Source organism: Caretta caretta, chromosome 3 (assembly GCF_965140235.1).
Source record: "Caretta caretta isolate rCarCar2 chromosome 3, rCarCar1.hap1, whole genome shotgun sequence".
NCBI lineage: Eukaryota > Metazoa > Chordata > Testudines > Cheloniidae > Caretta > Caretta caretta.
This window is the reverse complement of record NC_134208.1, coordinates 168138156-168160086: the sequence shown is the minus strand read 5'-3', so window position 1 is coordinate 168160086 and position 21931 is coordinate 168138156. Positions and strand designations below refer to the sequence as shown.

At 41.3% G+C, this 21931-nt stretch overlaps 1 protein-coding gene across 1 annotated transcript in view; it reads left to right on the top strand.

Moving 5' to 3' along the window:
* Window positions 1-21931, top strand: part of PPP2R5A (protein phosphatase 2 regulatory subunit B'alpha) — a 92008-nt gene that overhangs the window by 46157 nt on the left and 23920 nt on the right. Inside the window, exons 3-7 of the mRNA XM_048843122.2 lie at window positions 3419-3520; window positions 13577-13669; window positions 16005-16135; window positions 16937-16996; window positions 18372-18480. Of these exons, the coding sequence (XP_048699079.1) occupies window positions 3419-3520; window positions 13577-13669; window positions 16005-16135; window positions 16937-16996; window positions 18372-18480 (495 nt within the window). The remainder of the gene's footprint in view (window positions 1-3418; window positions 3521-13576; window positions 13670-16004; window positions 16136-16936; window positions 16997-18371; window positions 18481-21931) is intronic.

Genomic DNA, 21931 nt, shown 5'->3' with positions numbered 1-21931 from the left:
AAACTGAAAGACATCAGGTCTATTGCAAAATCTATAGGATTTCTTAGATGACTCGGAAAAGATTTGGGGTAACTGTGTCTCTATTCCCTGTTCATTTCAAAAGAAACAATTGTAAGAGGCCCATGTTCAGCATCAGCAGACATGCACCCCCTACAAACAACAAGCTAAAGGGAGATCTGCTGCATAATCTTCCTTTGCACCAGCTTCAGGTTTGACAAGATGTACAAGAATCCCAGACCAGATATAAACCTGTCTGTCTCCTCTTAAATTTGGGAACTTTCTTAGATGACTATCACCACATCCAGTGATCTTGGAGATCATCCAGTAGTGCTGCTCCGTTCAATTAAACGCCATCTTTTTCTCCATCACCCCTTGTTCATTCCTTATCTCTCTTCAGGGATCCTCTTCACGGGAATTTACTAAGATCAAAAGTTTCTCTACTTGAGTCAGGTGCCATAGAGCAAATTTCAGAGGAAGGAATTTTTTTCAGGTAATTGCTGACCCCTGAGATGGAGGCTTCCAACCCATTCTAGACTTTCAGAGAAGTTAAATTTACTCATCAGCTCAAATTCCACATGCTTATCCTAGTCTCTGTCATATCTGTCTTACCTACAGAGCACTGGTTTGAGGCATTTGATTTATAGGATACATATTTTCACATCTCAATCACACTTTCTAATTGAAAAGGTTAATTACTGTTGTGACTAAGATTGCTTAGTGTTAGAGGAGATCATTAATAAGTGGCTTCCATTGTGCCTATCTAAAGCATCTTGAGTATTCATAAAGTACCTTGCAGCAGCACATAGGAGATGTCAGAGTATCCATGTCTACACTTATTTGGATGATTGATTCATTGAGGTGTTCTCCTAGGGGAATCAAGCAAAAGTTATGATACAGACAACACATTTCCAAACACTAGGATTCAAGATATATTGGAAGATGTCGTACACCGCTACAACCCAGATGACAATTTTATTGGGGCAGCTTTTTTTCTGCCAGAAGAAAGATGTTTAGAGTAATAGTAATACTCAGGAGAACTCACGTCAAACAGCGATGTTCCTCAAGCTGATGGGCCTTATGACCTTGATGTACATATCTCCATATGCACGTCTAAAGACGAGGCCTCTACAACACTGGCTAGCAAGACCATTCCAAATATAGACAGCATGTTTATGAAATTGCCACTATCTCTAGAGTTGTGTTCCTATATCTCATGATGGATTTGAATGTAACTTCTTTTAAGACATTTCACCATTAACTCCCTGGCTCCATTGGCCACAGTCATCTCAGATGCTTCCAATTTTGGCTGGGGAACTCATTACAAGAATTTGATTATTCATGGTTAGTGGAATTTCTGGGAGGAAAAATCCATATCAGTGTTTTAGAATTACGACCAATATATTGGTATCTCAAGTCCTTTCGCCCTCGACATGGAGAGTGTTTCAGGTAGCTATCAATAACGTCACAGCAGTATTTTACATGAACGTACTTGGGTGAGGACTGTGGGAAAGGTGCATAGTACAGCAAACTTATCCTATAGCTCTCCACTTTGCAGATAAGGAAAATATATACTACTGGCAGATTAGCTGAGCAGAGATTTTACTTGATCAGCAGAAGTAGCACTCAGGAACTCTGTAGTAAATGACATTTTCTCCCTGTGAGTTTATCTGGAAATAGATATATTTGCAGCAAGACCCAGCTCCAAACTTTGGCGGTCTTGCTCCAGGGTAGGAGTGGATAATGAGTCCATCTTGAATGACTTTCTTTTAGACTGGGGACTATTCTTTTTATAGTATTTTTCCCAATTTTTAAAGGGTGTTTTTTTGTCTCTAACTGCCTCTTTTATTCTCTTTAGCTATGGTGGCACGTTTTTGGCTCTCTTGTTTTTTGTTTTGTTTTAAAAGTGGGGTATACATTTCGTTTGAGCCTTTCTTATGGTGTTTTTAAATCATTTCCATGCAGCTTGCAGTCATTTCACTCTTGTGACTGTTCCTTGTAATTTCTGTTTAATTAGTTTCCTCATTTTTATGTAGTTCCCCTTTTTGAAGTTAAATGCTCTTGTGAACCCTGAACCAAGAATGAGAATTTAGGGTTGGGATAATATACCTAAGAGTACTTCTCATGTACTAACTAATCTTTCTGAGATTTTTTTAAAAGTTGTGAAATCAAATTTGGACATCCTTTTCCTACAACTTTCTTCAATTTTCTTATTTCCAGTGTATTATAAACCTTTTTCCTGCGTAAGACTCGAACAAGTTGTATAACTCCAGTTTCTAAAAGGGGATTTGCTCGTTCCACAGTCATGCCTTGGAAGAAGGATCACTGAAAAGAGGGGGAATTTGATGTTGGCGTGGTGTTGAACTGGAGAGATTAATCTGTCTGATCACTTTGGGCACTTTTTCAAAGGCATAAGTGGCGGCTTTTGGTGCCTGACTGCTATTTGTCCCTTTTGAAAATCTCTATTTCCTTGGACCCAATAGGGTAAAGAAAATTGAAAGTTGTACCTGGAAAAATTGAGCCAAATGGTCCTTGAAGGAATAATGGAAAGGGCAAAATACAAAATCAACTTGGGATTCTCTAGCAGATTTTCAAAAATACTATTTATCATGAACAGTGTGAAGCAGATTCCCTCAGGCAAACAAAGATATGTTTTCTTTTTGACTGCCGAAACATTTTTGTTCTCTTGTCTAAACTTCAGTGGGCTTGGGAAAATTCCTGAAGAAGATTCCTTGTGTTTCTGAAAAGGTCCTTGCACTGTCCCTTCTGTAAGATGACTGGCTTAGATCTGAAAATGCTTGTAAAACTGCATCTTTTAATTTTTCTAAATTGTAGACTGTCCTAAAACTAAGACTTACAGCTGTGTGTAACATAAGTTTTGGCATTCTTCAAACTTTGTGAGATCTTCAAGCAAAGAGACAGTAAGGATTTGATATTTCTAATGTAATAACAAGTAGAAATATTTGTGGAAGGGTCTCCCTTACATTCAAATGTTGTGCTGCTAACTCACAATTTTTATTGCAAGTTATGTAAGTTTGATGTTTTACTTAAAGCCCAGTTCTTGCAATCAAGTAATTATGTGAAAATTTCAGCTTTTAATTAAAAAGAAAGACGTTTCTAGTTCTCATGTTTGCAAATAACAGCTTGAAAATGCAGCCCAAATGCCCAGAAAACTGAAAACCTAAAGACAAAATTAACCTAATTTTTAAAAAGTCTTGTGATTTTTCTGTGGCCTGACTCATGACTTTTGAATATTTGGGACTGATGATAATGCAAAGGTGAAAAGAAAAGGGCAAAACAATTGTTTAAAAACATTCTTGTTTCAGTTCATCTTGATATTAGATAGAGGCAATTGTTTAGCATGGGCTTTTGAAATTTGATGAGCCACACTACAAGTAATCAATTTTTTTTTTCTTTGCAGATTAGTTCTAATATTTTCAGAACACTTCCACCAAGTGATAATCCAGATTTTGATCCAGAAGAAGATGAACCTACTCTTGAAGCCTCCTGGCCTCACATACAGGTATGGGATTACTTTTTCAACCAATCTTGAAATGTAGAAACTAAATGGTGATGTATTCCTATGGATATTTCTCAAAAAGAACAATTTATTGCATCTGCTTATCATTCCCCCTTCTAAATTTAAAACAGTTGGATTATTTTTTGAAAAAGTTTAAATGCATCTTTCTGCCACACTCGCACACATGAGCCCCTCAGAAAGGAGTTAGGTGTGTTTTGATTCTTGAAACCAAGCCCCTATATTTTTATTATCCTATCATAGCTGAAAACCTGGCATATGTGTTTCATGTACAATATAGCAGTATTTTGGCTTCACTTTTATCACAATCATTTTTAAGCATTGCATATTTTGTACACTTAATAGTGGGTTTTCTGTATGGTTTAACTAAAGTACAGATGTATATCAACAAATGAGTTTTTTCCTTTTTGATAGTTTAAAAAAAAAAAAGCAATAGACTTAATTTTTCTTTTGAGCAAGACAAATATCTCCCTCTTCTTCCCCTCCCCCTGCCCCCCAAAGCCTACAATACAGGCATTGTAGTTGGATAACAGTTGGCGAGTTATTTCATTGTTTCACTCCTGTACCAACCTCGTGACTTTGTAGCAGTGCTCTATTAATCACCATTGATTTGTGATACTGTTTTTTTTCACATAACTGTTTATTTGAACAAGCAAACATAGGTTGTAGTCAGCAGGGTTCTGATCGCATGTAGTGACCATACATTAGCTTGGTTTGGGGGGGCGGGGGGGAGTCCTCTTGCATTAAATCAATAGGGAGCAGATAATTATACTACCTGGTGCGCACCACTACAAATCATTTGGTGATTTCATATGCCACTTTTTGACACTATAATCCATAATTGTGCTACTTTAGTTAAATTACAGAGAATAGTGCCATGAATATTCTCTACAAAAAGTACCTGTTCAAGGCAGTATTTGGATGCTTAGTCATGTTAAAGATACAAATTTCCCTGAGCACTGACCATTCAGCCTAAGGTTCCTAATAACTATTAACCCCCTGGGGGAAAGGAAAATGTCTTTGACTGAATTTTACCTGCATGAGAAATAGCTATAATTGCAATGAGTCAGAGGCTTGATGAAAGGAAGGAGATTAGAGCAGATGACTCCTACATACAGTAAGCACATGGATCAGCCATATCAAAGGACTTTGGTCCATCAGGAGTTAGAACTTAGAAAGGCCTGTGAAGTTCACTTGCAGGCATAAGACAGAGATCTACCTCTCCCTATAGAAGTGATGTTTCTCTTGACATGCTCAGTTCTTCTTAGAGTATATGTTCCTATGGGTGCTCCACCCTATGGGGGGTGTGTGTGTGCGCGCGCGCCTTTGTGCTCTTTGCCAGAGACTGCAAAGCAGTATCTGTGGATCTGTGCAGAGCAGCACCTCGTGCTTCCAAATAAGGGCGTATAAGCAGTCTCGAAGCTGCTCCACTCACCTCCTTCTCAACCACCTCTGGCTTGAGACAAAGCAGTTGCATCTCCACTGTTCTCAGCTTCCCACTTTTCTTAACATAGATATTTTCTTTTTTTTCTCTAGTTCAGTTATTTTATTTCTTCACTCCTGTTCTGTTTAGAGGGGGCTTTGCCCCCCCCCCCCTTTTTTTCTTGTTAAAACCCATGTTTTTAGTCCTTTAGCACTCCAGGTTATGCAGAAGACCTTGAGGTTTAAGCCCTGCCAGACTTGCCACACGTCTTTGCCCCATAGTGATGGGCATTGGAGATGCCTCCACTGCCTTGGAGACACCTACCCAAAATGTATGGTCTGCACAGGGTTTAAAGGCAGGTCTAGAAAAGACAGACAGGCTAGACTTAAGAACCTTCTAATGGAAAGCTCACTAGTCCCAGCGGGATCCACTCCTCTCCCTGCCCTCCGGTACATTGGCCTCAAAGTCCCAGGCTGCTCCGGTAGCTGTTGCAGTTCCAGCAGCACCTTCGCAGGTTAGGACATCTAAGAAGAAGCCTCTTTCTCTTGCAAGGGAAACAAGGCAGAGAGGAAGGTCACACCATAAATCCCACACTAGTGAGATCTTGCATCTCTCAAGGGGTCAAGGGCCTCGAGCAACCTACTTTCCCAGATGCTTTTCTGCATGACTCCATCCCCACTTTAGAGGCATACTAGCCACTTGCTGCATGGGAACACATTATTTCAAACAGATGGATATTGGAGGTGATCAGCATGGGCTATTTATTTGCTTCCACTCTATTTCTCTCCCTCCTCCTTTCCCCATCTCTTTGCAGGGACCCTTCTCACAAAGAGCTCTTAAAACAAGAGGTCCTGTCCCTCTTACTCCTGAGGGAGATTGAGCAAGTTCTCCCAGAATTTGTTGGAAGGGGGTTCGATTTCAACTATTTCCTAGTCCCCAAGAGGGGCTGAGGATGGAGACTGATCCTTGACCTCAGAAACCTGAACACACACATCCTATCGTAGCACTTTAAGAGGGTGATGCTAGCCACCATAATTCCATCCATAGATCTGAGAGACTGGTTCATCACCCTCAACTTCCAGGATGCCTGCTTTCATTTAGCCATCCACCCATCCCACAAATGTTTCATAATAGGCTCAGAACTCTACCAGTACTGAGTCCTTCCCTTTGAGCTCTCAATGGCCTTGGGGGTCTTCACAAAGCTGCACTCAGCAATGGTGGCTCATTTACATCAGTGGGGTTTAGCAGTATTCCCATACCCCCTGGACAATTAGGTCCTGAGGGGTCAATCAGCTCTAGTGGTCCAGTTGGCAACTTCTAAGGTTCTAACCCTATTTCAGTCTCTGGACCTTTGTATCAATCAGGAGAAGTCTACATTGACCCCAGTCCAAAGAGTAGACTCTTTTGGAGCCACTGTAGACTCCCTAACTGCCTATCTCTCCAAAGGGATTTTCCACTCTGTCTAGTCTAATCTCAGCAATACAGCACAGCCTGCAAACTGCAAGTATCTGCCTACAACTTGGGCCACGTGTTGGCCTTCACGTTTGTCACACCTCAAATGAGATTGCACCTCAGGTGCCTTCACATGTGGCTTAACGCTGTACATCCCAAACAGCGACTCCAAACTCATCACAGTATCTCAAAGTTTTGGTCTCTCTCAGGTAGTGGAAGGACCTACTGAAGGTCTCCATAAGAACCCCTTCATCAGACCCCACCCCCAACCCTCAAAAATCCTCTCAATAGATAAATCTCTCTTCTCTTCTGAGATGCGGGGGGAGCTCACCTCCAAGAAGCCACAGCCCAGGGCAAGTGGTCCACACCAGAGGTCTCACTCCACCTCAATAATCCTGTTCATTATGCTTATCAGCACGTCCTATTCACCATACAGGGCTAGTTCATCAAAATAATGCTGGACAACAGGGAAGCAATATAATATAGCGACCAACAGGGTGAAGCCAAGAGCCAAGTCCTTAAGTGCATTTTCTATCAGATGGAAATCTCTGCATTTTTTCTTCCAGGCCTACAGAATACAATTGCTGATTCCCTGAGCAGAAAATTCCTTCAGGACCATGAATAGGAGCTCAATGATTCTGTCTTTCACAGCATCTGCCAGACCTGGGATCTCCCAGAAGCAGACCTTTGTCAACCCAAAGAACAGGAAATGTCACCTTTTCTGTTCTAAGGGAGGACAGGGCTGCAATGGATTGAGAGATCCCCTGTTAATACCATGGTCCAGTATCCGGCTGTATGCTTACCCGTCGCTACCCCTCATTCTCAAGACATTGCTCTTTCCTGTTGCAGTTTGGGTAAGGGTTATTCTCATAGTGCCGCCCTATCCAAGACAAGTGTGGTACTCTAACCTCCTTCATCTATCTGTGGCCTCTCTGTCTTCCTCTCTCAGAAAGGATCTCCTGTCACAGAACTCTGGGACCCTTATCCATCTAAACCGCTCCTCCCTGAACCTGAGAGAATGGTTCTTGAGCCTGGAGCTAACCTGTTTAGATAAGTCCAGTCAGTTCTCCTATCTAGCAGGAAACCTTAGTTTTGCAAAACTTACCTTACACTTCTATTCCCTGTGTTCTCTTCACTTTTCTTAAGCATCAGTTCCACTGTCCAAAACCCTAGATTACCTGTTCGATTTAAAGACTCAAGGTTTATCAGTGAGCTCAGTCAGAGTACATTTGGCTGCTATCACAGCCTTCCACTCACTCACTGAGGGCGTCTCAATTTTGTCCACAGTACTACAGCCAGTTTCCTCAAGGGCATGTATAACTTGTTTTTCCCTGTATGGAACCTGGCCCACCAGTGGGACCTTAATTTGGTTCTCAGTGCTCTGAGGAAACCCCCCTTTTACCAGTGGCTACCTGTTCCCTCCTTCACCTCAAGATCTTATTCCTTATAGCTATCATTTTGACTAGACAAAGGGAAAAACTCAGTGCTCACGTGGCAGACCCACCATTTACTACCTTCAATAGAGATAAAGTTATACTATGTCTCCATCCTCACTTCCTCCCTGAGGTCTCTTTGAAATACCATATTAATCAAGAAATCCATCTACCAGCATTCTACCCAGAGTCTCATGCCTCCAGAGAGGAAACTAGCCTACATGCTCTAGATGTCAGAAGGGCTCTTGCCTTCTACCTTGACAGGACTGTGATGTTCAGGGCCTCCAGATTATTTGTATCCTTTGCAGAGATGGTGAAGGAACAGCCTATTTCCACGCAGACTGTCAAAGCGGGTTTCAGGATGCATTTTAACTAGCGCTGTCAAGCAATTAAAAAAATAATCATGATTAATCGCACGATTAAAAAAATTAATCATGCTATTAATCATGCTGTTAATAGAATCCCATTTATTTAAATATTTTTGATGTTTTCTGCATTTTCAAATGTTGATTTCAGTTACAACACAGAATACAAAGTGTACAATGCTCACTTTATATTTATTTTTGATTACAAATATTTGCACTGTAAAAAACAAAAGAAATAGTATTTTTTCAATTCACCTAATACAATTACTGTAATGCAATCTCTTTATCATGAAAGTTGAACTTATAAAAGTAGAATTATGTAAAAAAAACAAAAAACCAAAAACCTGCATTCAAAAATAAAACAATGTGAAACTTTAGAACCTACAAATCCACTCAGTCCTACTTCAGTCAATCACTCAGACAAACATGTTTCGTTACAATTTGCAGGAGATAATGCTGCTCGCTTCTTGTTTACAATGTCACCTGAAAGTGAGAACAGGAGTTCGCATGGCACTGTTGTAGCCGGCGTCGCAAGATATTTACGTGCCAGATCTGCTGAAGATTCATATGTCCCTTCATATTTCAACCACCATTCCAGAGAACATGCGTCCATGTTGATGATGGGTTCTGTTCGATAACAATCCAAAGCAGAGTGGACTAACGCGTGTTCATTTTCATGAGCCAGATGCCACCAGCAGAAGGTCTGTTTCTTTTTTGGTGGTTCAGATTCTGTAGTTTTTGCATCTGAGTGTTGCTCTTTTAAGACTTCTGAAAGCATGCTCCACACCTCGTCCCTCTCAGATTTTGGACGGCACTTCAGATTCTTAAACCTGGGTCAAATGCTGTAGCCATTTTTAGAAATCTCACATTGGTACCTTCTTTTACGTTTTGTCAAATCGTCAGTGAAAGTGTTCTGAAAATGAACAGCATGTGCTGGGTCATCATCCAAGACTGCTGTAACATCAAATATATGGCAGAATGCAGGTAAAACAGAGCAGGGGACAGACAAATCTCCCCCAAGGAGTTCAGTTACAAATTTAATTAACACATTTTTTTTAATAAGCGTCATCAGCATGGAAGCATGTTCTCTGGAATGGTGGCCAAAGCCTGAAGGGGCATACAAATGTTTAGCATATCTGGCACGTAAATACCTTGTAGCAGTGCCTGCTACAAAAGTGCCATGCGAATGCCTGTTCTCACTTTCAGGTGATGTAAATAAGAAGCAGGCAGCAGTATCTCCTGTAAATGTAAGCAAACTTGTTTGTCTTAGCAATTGGCTGAACAAGAAGTACGAGTGAGTGGACTTGTAGGCTCTAAAGTTTTACGTTGTTTTGAGTGCAGTTATGTAAAAAAAAAATCTTGCATTGTAAGTTACACTTTCACGATAAAGAGCTTGCACTACAGTACTTGTATGAGGTGAACGAAAAATACTGTTTTTATCATTTTTACAGTGCAGATATTTGTAATAAACATGTGAGTGCTGTACACTTTGTATTCGGTTGTAATAGAAATCAATATATTTGAAAATGTAGAAAAATATCCAAAAATATTTAATAAATTTCAATTGGTATTCTATTGTTTAACAGTGTGATTAATTTTTTTGAGTTAACCGTGATTAATCGACAGCCCTAATTTTAACGTGTTGTGAATCTGCTGGGATGTAGCCCCCTTGGAGTTGATAGTACACTTCACCTAAGGCTCAGTCTACATCTGTAGCTCTACTGAAATATGTTCCTGTAGCAGAAATCTGTAGGAGTGCAACTTGGTCTTTCAGTCACACTTTTGCCAAGCATTACACCAGCTTACCTGTTTCCAGAGATATTACCTTTGGTGACACAGTCCTCCTAACCATCTTGGACTTGCCTTCTCAGCACCCACCTTCTCACTGAGTTTACTGCTTGGGAGTCTCCTACAGAGTAGCATCCGTAGGGACACATACTCGAAAAAGATGGAGAGGTTACTTGAGTTCTTTGAGATGCTTCATCTCTGTGAGGGCTCCACTTCCCACCCTCCTTTCCGCTTGGCTGTGGTCGAACAGTTGGGTCCACGCCTGCTTATATTCCCTAGGTTGGAAGCATGAGGTGCTGGTCTGCATAGGTCTGCAAATACTGCTTTGCATTCCCCAGTGGAGAGTGCACAGACATGCTATGGTGATGCACCCACAGGGACAAAACATCTCAAAAATCTCAAGTTACTAGGTGAGTAACTTCTCCTTCTGTGCTGTATATTTGTCTAGGAGGAATCAGTTGAAGTCTGAATTCCACAGATACTATTTGAAATTGTTGTCCGCTCATCCTGATGAACAGGTTTTGGCCAGGCAACTTAATTATTGATTCATTATTTTTCCTGTAGATTGTCATTCATTAGATTTGGATGCTGCTCTTTGGTTAGAATTGTTCATTCCACCATAATGGAAGCAATGTGGCTTTTTCTTTCCCTTCTTCTAAGTTCAGATGTCCACTGCTGGACTGCAGTGCAGCAGCACTGAGCCCTAACACCAGCCTAAACTGCCTCTCAACGAGAACGCAGCTTTAGGATTGCTGTTCTTTAAAACTGAGTGCTTTCGAGTCGAAGAAGCTCTGACTGCTAGGAGAATCAAATGAATTGGATTTTCAGTAACTGGAACCTGCTGGTGCTTTTAGAATAGTCTGAGGATCTGGTTTCTTGTGCTTGTGTCTCAGTGCATCCTGTCCCACCCATGACTGGCTTCCTTCAACAATATAGCAGAGTTCTAGCCCACAGTTGCAGTTTCTCTACCACAGACCTTTCAAATAGCTTGGCTCTGCAGAAGAAAAGGAAGCCTGAATTTCTCTTGTCTCCTCACAGATTCGTCTGTGTGAGTCACAGCAACCTGTCCCAAATTGTCATTTTATTGTGCCTGTTTGCAGTTATCCACAGAGCAATGCAATAGGTAACGGTGTAGTAATTTATACCAACAGCCTGCTAGCACACAATCCAAAAGGCTGTAATCTTTAAATAATAAAATCAGTATTAAAGACACAATTGCCCCAGATGTGGCATAGCTGTAAAAATAGGCAACAAGTCAAAAGCAGTTCTGAGATAGTTTGGTTGAACTGTTATGGTCTAGATCAAGAAGGTTGATGATGACACCAATAACTATTTCTCGGCATAAGAAATTGTGGGACTTGCTGACAGTGGAGTTATTCGCATCAAAGCCCAATTGCAATATACTTGTGGTCTCCAAGGAAAAAACATCAAGGCACAAAAGCAAGAGATCTCTAGAATTTCTGCAGTATAATCCTCTTCCGAGAGTTTCCAAAGAAAGCATTCTAGAAAGCCCAAGTTTCAGCTTTGTGTCCTAGAAACAGCAAATGGTAAGACTGCCTAGATACCTGAAGATTGCTTAGAGACAGCCGAGCTACCTAAATTCTTTTCAAGTGTTCAGGATTCTCCTCTGGTGTATATCAGAAGTCTGATTTTGGAATGCTGAAATAGTTTTTCCACTTTGAAAAGTGCATTCCTTGAGAACAATAGCAGTAACCTTGGTTCCAGAACTGCATGCAGTATATGAGGAAATATATGAAGCAGCCACATGGTCATTGATGCAGTTAGTAGAAGTCAGACATGCAGTCGGGTGTGCCATGCATCTTCCATCAGCATCAGTCTTGTTTTATAGGCAGCACATGTAATGACACCTATAGTTCAGGTTGCCTACTTCTACCCACTGTAAAACCATGTAACTTTCACACTTGAACAGCTGTGGCTGGAATTTTTCATGCCAGGTATCTGCCTGAAGCTTTTTTTTTTTTAAGGTGAAGCGTGGGTGGGAATTTCAGCAAAAATTATTCAGCTGTTTACAAGAATGTTAAGAAAAATATATTCTTCTAACCATGTTGACAAATTTGTTGTAAGGCTCTTTGAGAAGCTCTAGTGCCTCCATCACAAAAATATTATGTGACCATGTAATTAAAACGCACATACACAGGGGGTAGAATTAGAATTGCATGGGCAGACTTTATTCTGGCATTTCCTAACTTTTTGTATGCTTGACTTTGCAATGTTTTCTCTCTTAATATAATTTTGTTTTATGTAATATGTATAGTTTCAAATCCCTCTTAAATGGCTACTGCTAAATTCCTTCTGTCAGAATCTAGGAATTTGTCAGAGGGGGAAAAGAGGAGAAATATTGGGAGAAATACTGGAAATTTCCTTTCTTGGGCCTATCAGGTGCACTGATTCAAAACCCCTTAATTTATAATTTGTTATGATAATCACAAACACAGATACAGGCACGTATGCATTTATCATGTATTTCATGATGGTGCATCACAGGCATTTTTCTACTGCCTTATTTGTTCTTTATTTAGGAAGTTTAGTCAATTTTTTAGGTATTGGTTCTTTAAAAGGATTTGACTAGCCTTCAGTAGGATTCTATCCATGTATCACCAGATGTTCTTAAGGCTGTAGTTTAAATATGTGAATAAAAGTATTACTCCTCATAGGTTTCTAAGGCCCACTCAATAGTGGCCATACAATAGCATTTCAACAGGGTTTTAATACACACAGCAGTGCTAAAATGGTAGTTGGTTACAACCAAGGCCTCATATCTCCAATGACACTGTATGCCTAAATTTATGTGCCATACTTTACGTCTATGAAACACATTTCCACCCCCAGGCCTCACTGCATAAAGAGGCCCCACTCTTGTACATCTAGTGGTTTGGGAGAGGAGAGTCAGATTGTAGTTGCCACCCTGCATTTCGCTCCCCTTCTACTATGACTTGAAGTATGCCGTTTTCTGTATTGAGCTTCTCAGGATCTCAAGGGTGAGGCATGAACTCTGGCCCCTCGATACCTCTCTGATCTGTTACAAGTCTTTTGCTCCCCTCAGTCCCCTCCTGTGGATCTGCCAAGGCCCATGGGATGGGGACCAGCACTTCTGAACACTTTAGGGGTAAAATTCTATATATGCTGTATCATGTTGGGTCTAAAGTCTGCAACAAGACTTTGCTGTTTGGGTTGGGGTATCAAGTATACAGAAGCCTAATTTATAGTAAAGATTAAACTTTAGTGCATTTGTCCAGTTTTTTAAAATACAGATTAATTTTTAAAAATTATAGTTTATATCTATCTCTGGGAAGCAAACTTTCTTTAATATGTATTTTTTTTTAAAAGCGAATTTTCTAATCATGCACACAGGTCTGTTTGTATTCATATTTGAGTCCTCGCCTCTGTAAGTTATACAGGTTTTTAATTGTACCTTCTGATGCTAAAATATGTTCAATGTCCTATTTCCCCATTTAAAATAACTAGAAATAAGAATATATTTGGTACTTTAAACCTTTTACTAGTTTAGTAAAGAGTAGTGGTAACTTCTTCAAAGTTTTCATTTTAATGTTTGTTGTAGTTGGTGTATGAATTTTTCCTGAGATTTTTGGAGAGCCCAGATTTCCAGCCTAGTATTGCAAAGCGATACATTGATCAGAAATTTGTACAGCAGGTGAGTGTAACATTTTTATATTTAATAGTCAATTAACTCTTAACTAAAAGGGATGTTGTGGTGTTGGTTTGTATTGCACAGCTGAATATCTAAATAATACAGCATAATTTTACTTGTGCAGGTCATAAAATAACCAGCTTTATTAAAATGTAATTCTTTGTATTGTAACATGAGAATCCTTTGTTTGCCAACTGTTTATATTAGCAGAGGAACATCTACATAGACTACATGTAATCTGGGAATTCAGAAACATATAAAATATAGGGATAATACTGAGTTCTGTTGCAATTATTTTTTCTTAACATAGTTTCAATTTGTGGAACAAATTCAAGTTTCTTAGTGATCTATACCGTATTTTAATGTTTTCCCATGAAATAGATAATCCTCAGTGCTGTTCTATTGTAATGGCTTTGTGACTCTCACTACATAAGCTAATATTTTTGTGATGGTTCTCAGGGCACCCAGGACTGTGAGTTGTCTTGTTACCCCAGCATCCAACATGAGGGAGACTTGCCTGTGCCTAGCTGGTTGTTGACCCGTAACACTACCAGCCTTTCAGCCACTCAAGCACTCTCTTCTGGGCTCTGCCAGCCTTGTATTTGCCTTGCATATTAACAATAGATGCATCCCAGTCCCCAAGTCCCTTTTGAAATATTCTGTTGTGATATCCAGCCCCTGACACCAGTTATTCACAGAAATCCCAGGTCCTCTGCCTCAAAAGTACCCCAAGTTTACCAGTTTTACCTTAAAGCACCGCTCCTGTATAACACACAGCACTTGTAATAAAACAGAAAATTTATTTAAGAAAGGAGAGAGATTATGCTATGAACAAGAAGCAGAGATGGAAACAAATAGTTACAGTACATAACAAAATAATAAAACTCAAACCTGGGTCAACACTTCATATTTATCTTTCATATCTAAAAATAGGTTTTCCTCCCAAAGTTCAGTCTGTTGCAGAGCTGGCTACCTTCACAGGAACTAGGATCCAGTTTTTCATGAGAACACCCCCGCTCCTCAGGATGTCTCCTCAATAAAAGGATCCAAAGTGCCTTTCCTCACTGCTATCCTCAGTGCTATTTTCCACTGCATGCATCCGATGAAGTGAGCTGTAGCTCACGAAAGCTTATGCTCAAATAAATTTGTTAGTCTCTAAGGTGCCACAAGTACTCCTTTTTCCTCACTGTGTTATGCTGAAACAGTCTTTTGTCTTTATTCATAGGCAGAGTGATTCTCTGTTTGCTGTAATGTTTCTTTTTTACCTCCAAGTGGTTTTGATTACTTGCAGTTGTCTCTGATGGTTTTCCATTGAAAGTCTTGGAATGGAGCAAGGCTAGACAGTTGAGCCTTTCATTCCATCACTGGCTAACCAAGGCAGGGTGACAACTCTTTCTTGAGTGGGCCATCACTGAGATATATGTATCCCTGTGTGACTAATGTTTACTCCGAGTCCCTAAAGCATACTTTCGATATAAATACATTATTCTCTAAATATTACCTGTACTTACATCTCACAGGGATTATGAATCTTGACAAGTTATGAACAAGAAACCAGTTAGTATAAGCAAAAAAATATATAAAATGTGTAATGCATCATATTTATTTTGAAATGAGAAGTCATTTAGAGCAGATATATTTTCTGTTACCTACTGATATCAGATTCAGACAGAAAGTACTCATAATTGTGATGGCTGTGAGATTTTTTTTTTTTGTTCTACAGCTTTCTTTATAAAAGCACCATAATTCTGTCAGAACCTCACTCTTTTCTTTCTCCTGAGAAAATGTACATAATGCTTGTTATCTTTTCATTTTACAGAATGTAGGCCCTGATCCTGCAAAGACTTATATATGCGCTTAACTTTAAACACTTGTTGAAATCAGTAGGCTACCTGTGCCTATTTAAGCATGTGTATATCTTTGAGGATAGGGGCCTTAAATAAATACCTCAGTCATTTGTGAGAATTGTTTACAATTTTTTGAAGCTATAAAGTGCAGCGCTTTCTAAATGTTGAGTTATTAGATAAAACTATAATCAAAATGATTAATGTAAGGACATTTCATCCCAGTTTAAATGACTTAACTTAAGGGCATTGTATAAGAAGTTTCCTGTTGGGTTTGGATGTAATTTTTAGAAGATTAAATGCTATGGGACAGTAAAAATAAAGCATCTGAGTTAACAAGTTATATTAATTTATTTAATATTGAATATTTGAACAGAATTGTAAGTAACAATGTTGTTTGCATCTAATAATACTTTAATGATTTGTGAATTAGAATTAACAAAATGACAGTTTAATTCTTTTTAAAAAGTAATATCTCAGATTTTTTTTTAAAGCTGTTGGAGCTTTTTGATAGTGAAGACCCACGAGAGCGTGATTTCCTAAAGACAGTCCTTCATCGAATTTATGGAAAATTCCTTGGATTAAGGGCATTCATCAGAAAACAAATCAACAACATTTTCCTCAGGTGCGTTATAGATTTAGTTCTTTATATAGCCTAGATGATAAATATTTTCCTTAAGTCAGATTCTCCTTTTTAAAGGTTGTACCTGAAACAGCCAGCAGAATTGTCATAGCAGGTGCTATCTAGCTAACAGGGAAGTCATATAGTTGTCCGTTACATAGACTTGGTCTGTAAGATGTTGAATGAATGAGAATTGAGGGAGCTCAGCACCTTGCAGGATCAGGTCTTTATTTTAGGACTTGATTATGCTTGAAAACTTTCACTAGTTGTAAAATGTAAAACTTAATGTTGTTACACTGGTTCAAATCCCTAATATACTTACTTAAACGAGTTTAAATCACTGTATCTGATTTAGCTTAATGTGAAGGAAGAATGAACTCTTAAGCATATGTCTGCACAGAAAAAGCTATGCATTGGCTAGCCTACCTGAGCTAGCTTGAATCTAGCTATCATGGGTAACAAAAGCAGTGAAATCAGTGCTGTTGTGGGATTGAGTGTGGATATTACAAGCCTGGCACAGACCCTGGGAAGGTGTTTGGCTCGCTAGTTCATTCTGACCTCGCTACTGTTCTTACCCACACTAGCTGGATTCAAGCTAGCTTGGGTAGGCTAGTCTGGCTTTTGCTGTAAAGATGTACCATAAACCCCAAAAGAGCCAACTGACTTTTAACTTTGAAGAAAAACAAATGTTAGAAATAAAATAAAATACATTTGAGAAGGAGTTTCACATTTAGAAATTATTTTTCCCTTCTTAGTTTCATTTTATTCGTGTATTTATTGCTATTACATCTTATTTTTTAACAGGTTTATATATGAAACAGAACACTTTAATGGTGTTGCTGAACTACTTGAGATATTGGGAAGGTAAGTTTGGTTCGATAATATAAAATGAACAGTTGAACATTATTTTTTGTGTTCCTATCCAATTATTTTGGGGGTGGGGTGAAAGAATTGTTCTGATGCTTATAGTGATGAACTGAGGTCATTGGTATTTTTATATTTCCATGTTGCTGTGCAAATGTAGAATTAGAAAAGTGCACTTTCTCTGTGTAAATCTTAGAGATGATCTGCAAAAGATTTCTTTTTAAATTGGGCTTCTCTTTTTGGCTTTGGCATGATGCATGAAAAGCATGAAAGGTAGCTTTTTCCTTAAAGGGCTTTGTTTTCCCTTGCTTTATCTTAAAAATATTGACATTTCTCAATCATGGCTTTGCCAAGAGACTAATCTGTGTATCTCAGAGGAGAATATTGTTAGCTCTTACATCTAAATTGAAGATATTAAATCTTTAACAGGTTTTTCCTTCTCTACCATGTTAGTCATTAAAGCTTTGTAGGTGTTAAAATAGTCTGACTGAATATCCTTTCCCCTCACAGTTGCTTATCTTTCCCACTCTGAGATTTTTGTGATGGTACTACACAGTTGACATAGATCTATTCTGCACTGGTGAAATTTACCAAAAAAATTCCCACAGGTTCAGCTGAATACTTGTTAAAGTTAATGAGAGCTGGAGGGAGACAGAGCTTCAATGATCAGAACCATTTTTATTACTGCTTCAATTAGACTTGCCTTTTAGCAGGCTTAACTAAAACACTGATTCTTCCTGCAAGAGCATGTCTACAGCAGGGCTCCCATACACAGGATTAGCTGAGTCATTGAGGATTTTTTGGTAAACTTCACTGGTGTACACATGGCAATGGTGTCTACCCTTAAGAAGCAGGACCTGAATTTGTAAGGTAAAAAGCAAACTACTACCTCCTCCCTAGCCCCCATTTTAAAAAAAGCCACCCAAACAAATAAACTTTCAGGTCTTCTTTATGTGTCAAAGTAGTAAAATAGGACACAAGTCTATCTCTTCTCTTTCAAGGTCACCTTTTAATTATTGTGGGTGGACAGTGTGTCAACCTCACTAAGCTCTATGGTTAATGTGCCTTGCTAAGCTCCACAGTGATTTAAAAATGGAAAAATCTTAGAAATTTGAGTCTAGATTATCACCAGAGATCACAAAAGAATTGAACTTGTCTACTGCAGACATTGATAACTGAGGTATGGCATTATACTTATTGATAATAGCTGAGGATGGGCTTCCTGCCCACTTCCCAGTCCCTAAAGTAATAGGCACATTTTGTAAAATACATATAAAAATAGATTTGAGTACAGTAGTTCTCAATCTACCAAGAAAAAGAGACAGTTCCCCCATTTTTTTAAGATGAAATAACTGTGCTTATTCATGTTTTTCAGCATTATTAATGGTTTTGCACTGCCATTGAAAGCAGAACACAAACAGTTTCTTATGAAGGTGTTGATTCCTATGCATACTGCTAAGGGTTTAGCTTTGTTTCATGCACAGGTAGGTTTTTTGAAAAATTATTGGAACAGAATATATTTTATTAATATATAAGTATAAATAAACCTTAAAATGTTTTCTATACTTGGGAAAAAAAAACTGAGAAGTCATAGCCTGCATTTGAAAACTTTTTGGTTTTTACTGGTTTATCACAACTCAGACATTATTTAAGCTTGGTACCTTTTTGTATTGTCATCTTCAAGTAACAAATACTGTTTACAAAAGAATAGAGGAATCTTGAATGTTTTTCTTTGAGAAGCATACTTTTTTCTTCTTCTTCGAGTGCTTGTTCATGTCGATTCCAAGCAGGTGTGTGTGCGTGTATGCATATGCACAGTAGCTGGAAGATTTTTTTCCCCTAGCAGCATCCATGGCATCGGCCTGGGCTCCCCCTGGAGTCATGCCTTCATGGCGCCCAATAAAGGGCCCTGCCGATACGCCCCCTCCTCCCCCCCCCCCCACACACAGACACAGCTCCTTCTTACCGCCAGTGACAGTAGCTGGAACTTCCCCTTGCTCTTGCTTCAGCAAGCAGCTGAGCAGTACTTCAAGTTTTTGCTGTAGATAGTTAGTTCTAGTTGGTTAGTATAGCATAGTTAGTTCACTTACAAGTTTTAGTTATGGGGGGTTCCCCCCCTCTTTTTTCTCCTCCCCTTATTTGGCACCGGGGCCTGCCGTGATCCCCGGGCTTCAAGACTAGCCAAGACTGCACAAAACGCATACCTAAAAGTGACTCCACACCTCCTGTTTACAGTGTCTGGGCAAAGGTCACCAAAAAGACTGCTGCAAGATCTGTTGTGAATTCCAACGAAGAACTATTAAAGAGAGAGAGCAGAGGCTTAAAAGCCTCCTCATGGAGGCAGATCTCTAACCTCAGTCGGACCCAGGTGCCAAGGATCCCGCTCCCAGTACATTGTCTTTGGCGTGGAGCAGTCCAGTGCTGTCTTTGAGAGATCCAGCATCTAAGAAAGACCCTGCCAAGGAGGCTTGGCACCATCAGGAGCCTCCCAGGGGCACTCCAGCCTTCGGCACCAGTCCCAATCGCCAGCGCAGAAGACGACAAAGAGGCTGATCCTCCTCGGCAAGATCCAGGGACCACCCATCAGTGGCACCTTAGTTGGGCCACGGCTCCGAGGCTCAGAGTGGGGCTACATTGACTCCTGCCCATGTGAGGAGTACAGGCCCATCGTGCTCACTGAACCCCTCAGAGCACCTGTTGCTTCCGTCCACCCCAAGGGCTTTTGCGGCAGTGCAGGACCCGCTGAGACTCGCGGCGCTGTTCTCACCCCCGAAGCAGGAGGATGCGCCGGCACCGCAGGCTCCATCCCCGCACCCCATTCAGTCAAAGGGAAAGCTGGCAATGATGTCACGCTGATCCCCGTCACCCCCCGACGCCAGTGCCTCCATCCATGGAGCACAGTTGGTCCCCAGGCTCCCGATGCTCTATGTTGAGAGGTGCAGCGCTGCCCTGGTCCTCCTATTCTGAATCATCAGTGTCGGACACGTACCACTCTGACTATAGCAGGAGCAGAAGGTCCAGCTCAAGGCGCCATAGAGGGTCTCACCCGATGCAGTGGCCCTCACAATGGCAGAAGCCAGCTCAGTGGCCCTTTTGGACTCCGTGGGCTTTCCATCAAGGCCAGGGTCGGAGCCAAGGATCCTGCTCAGGAGCTGCATCAGTGGCATCTGCAACATTTGTTCTGCCACGACCAGCAACTGAGCCATTCCCTCCAGTGTCAATGCCGTTGACCATGGCACTGTCACCAACATCGGCTCCAGAGGCATCAGCACCTCGGACTGCTGCTACGGTGCTGGCTGTGCTTTCGGCACCAACGACAGCACCAGCACAGACATCGACACTGGCTGTGACAGCGTTGATGAAGACCCCGGCACAGACGCTACACCAGACGTCCGTACCGGCATGGGACCCAATGTCGGCACCAATACCCGTGCCCACCAACCACAGTCCCCCCAGGGTCACGAGATCCCTCAGGTAGGGATGGAAGAGAGCAACCACCTCCTCTGATGGCTGCCTCCTCGTCTTCACCAGAGGAGGCACTGGCGGGCACTTATGTAGCCCCAGCTCTGGACGACTCCAGGGTGTTGCAGCAGTTGCTGCGCCGGGTCGCCCAGGATCTGGCCATTAAGGTGGAGGAAGTGGTAGATGATGCAGACCCTCTGGCCCCCTCTGGCCCTTCCCGTATCGCCTTACCGTTTAGAAAGACAATTATGGACATGACTAATACCCTGTGGCAGACCCCAGCCTCGTTGCAACCCACCGCAAAGCATAACGAACGCTGGTACTTTGTGCCCTCCAAGGGTTATTAACACTTATATTCCTACCCCCAGCCTGACTCTCTGGTGGTGGACGCTGCTAACCAGGGGTAGAGGCAAGGCTTTCAGGGCCCTTCCCCCAAGAATAGGGACTCCAAAAAAACTAAACCTATTCGGGAGAAAGGTGTACTCAATGGGGGGACTACAACTCCGACTATCTAACCAGCAGGCCATCGAGAGCAGGTACTCCTACAATATCTGCTCGGTGATGGCTAAATTCACAGAGTTGCCCCCTTCTGACTCCTGTGCCGAATTTTCGGCTTTGGTTGAGGAGGGGAGACTGATCTCTAGGGCGTCCCTGCAGGCCGCACTTGACGGGGCAGATGCTGCCACTAGGATTATGGCCACAGGAGTAGCCATGAGAAGGGGCTCATGGCTCCAGGTTTCTGGTCTCCCCTATGAGGTCCAGCAGACCATACAAGATCTGCCTTTTGAGGATGAGACTTTTTTCGAAGAAAATGGACAAGAGGCTAACCAGCCTGAAGGACTCCAGAGCCGCCCTCAGGTCCCTGGGCCTCTATATGCCATCAACTCAGTGGAGACACTTCCATCCGCAGCCTCCTCAGCGGTTAGCATCAATGTGACCCTGCCTCACCCAGTCCTCGATTCCCTTCTGTGGTGGCTCAACCCTCAGGAGGTGTGCTCAGGGGTCCCCTTCACCAGTCCACAGCCATCTCTTTTGCTAATGATGGACGCGTCAGACTTGGGCTGGGGAGCACATCAAGGAGACTGCAGGACTCAGGGTCTCAGGCAGATCTGGCTCTCCACATCAACGTCAGAGAACTGAGAGTGGTGCGCCTGGCATGCCAGACCTTCCAGGCATACTTAACAGGACAATGTATATCAGTTATGATGGACAACACCATGGCAATGTTCTATATCAATGAAGGGGGTTCATGCTCTTCTTCTCCCCTGTGCCAGGAAGCCCTCATGCTGTAGAACTTGTGTAGAACATTCAATACGCCTACAAGCGTTGTATCTTCCCAGGGTACAGAATGAGCTGGCAGACCACCTCAGCAGGTCCTTTCACGGCCACAAGTGGTCCCTTTGCCCAGATGTCGCAAATTCAATCTTCCAGAGGTGGGGATTTCTCCAGATAGACCTCTTCGCCATGCGACGC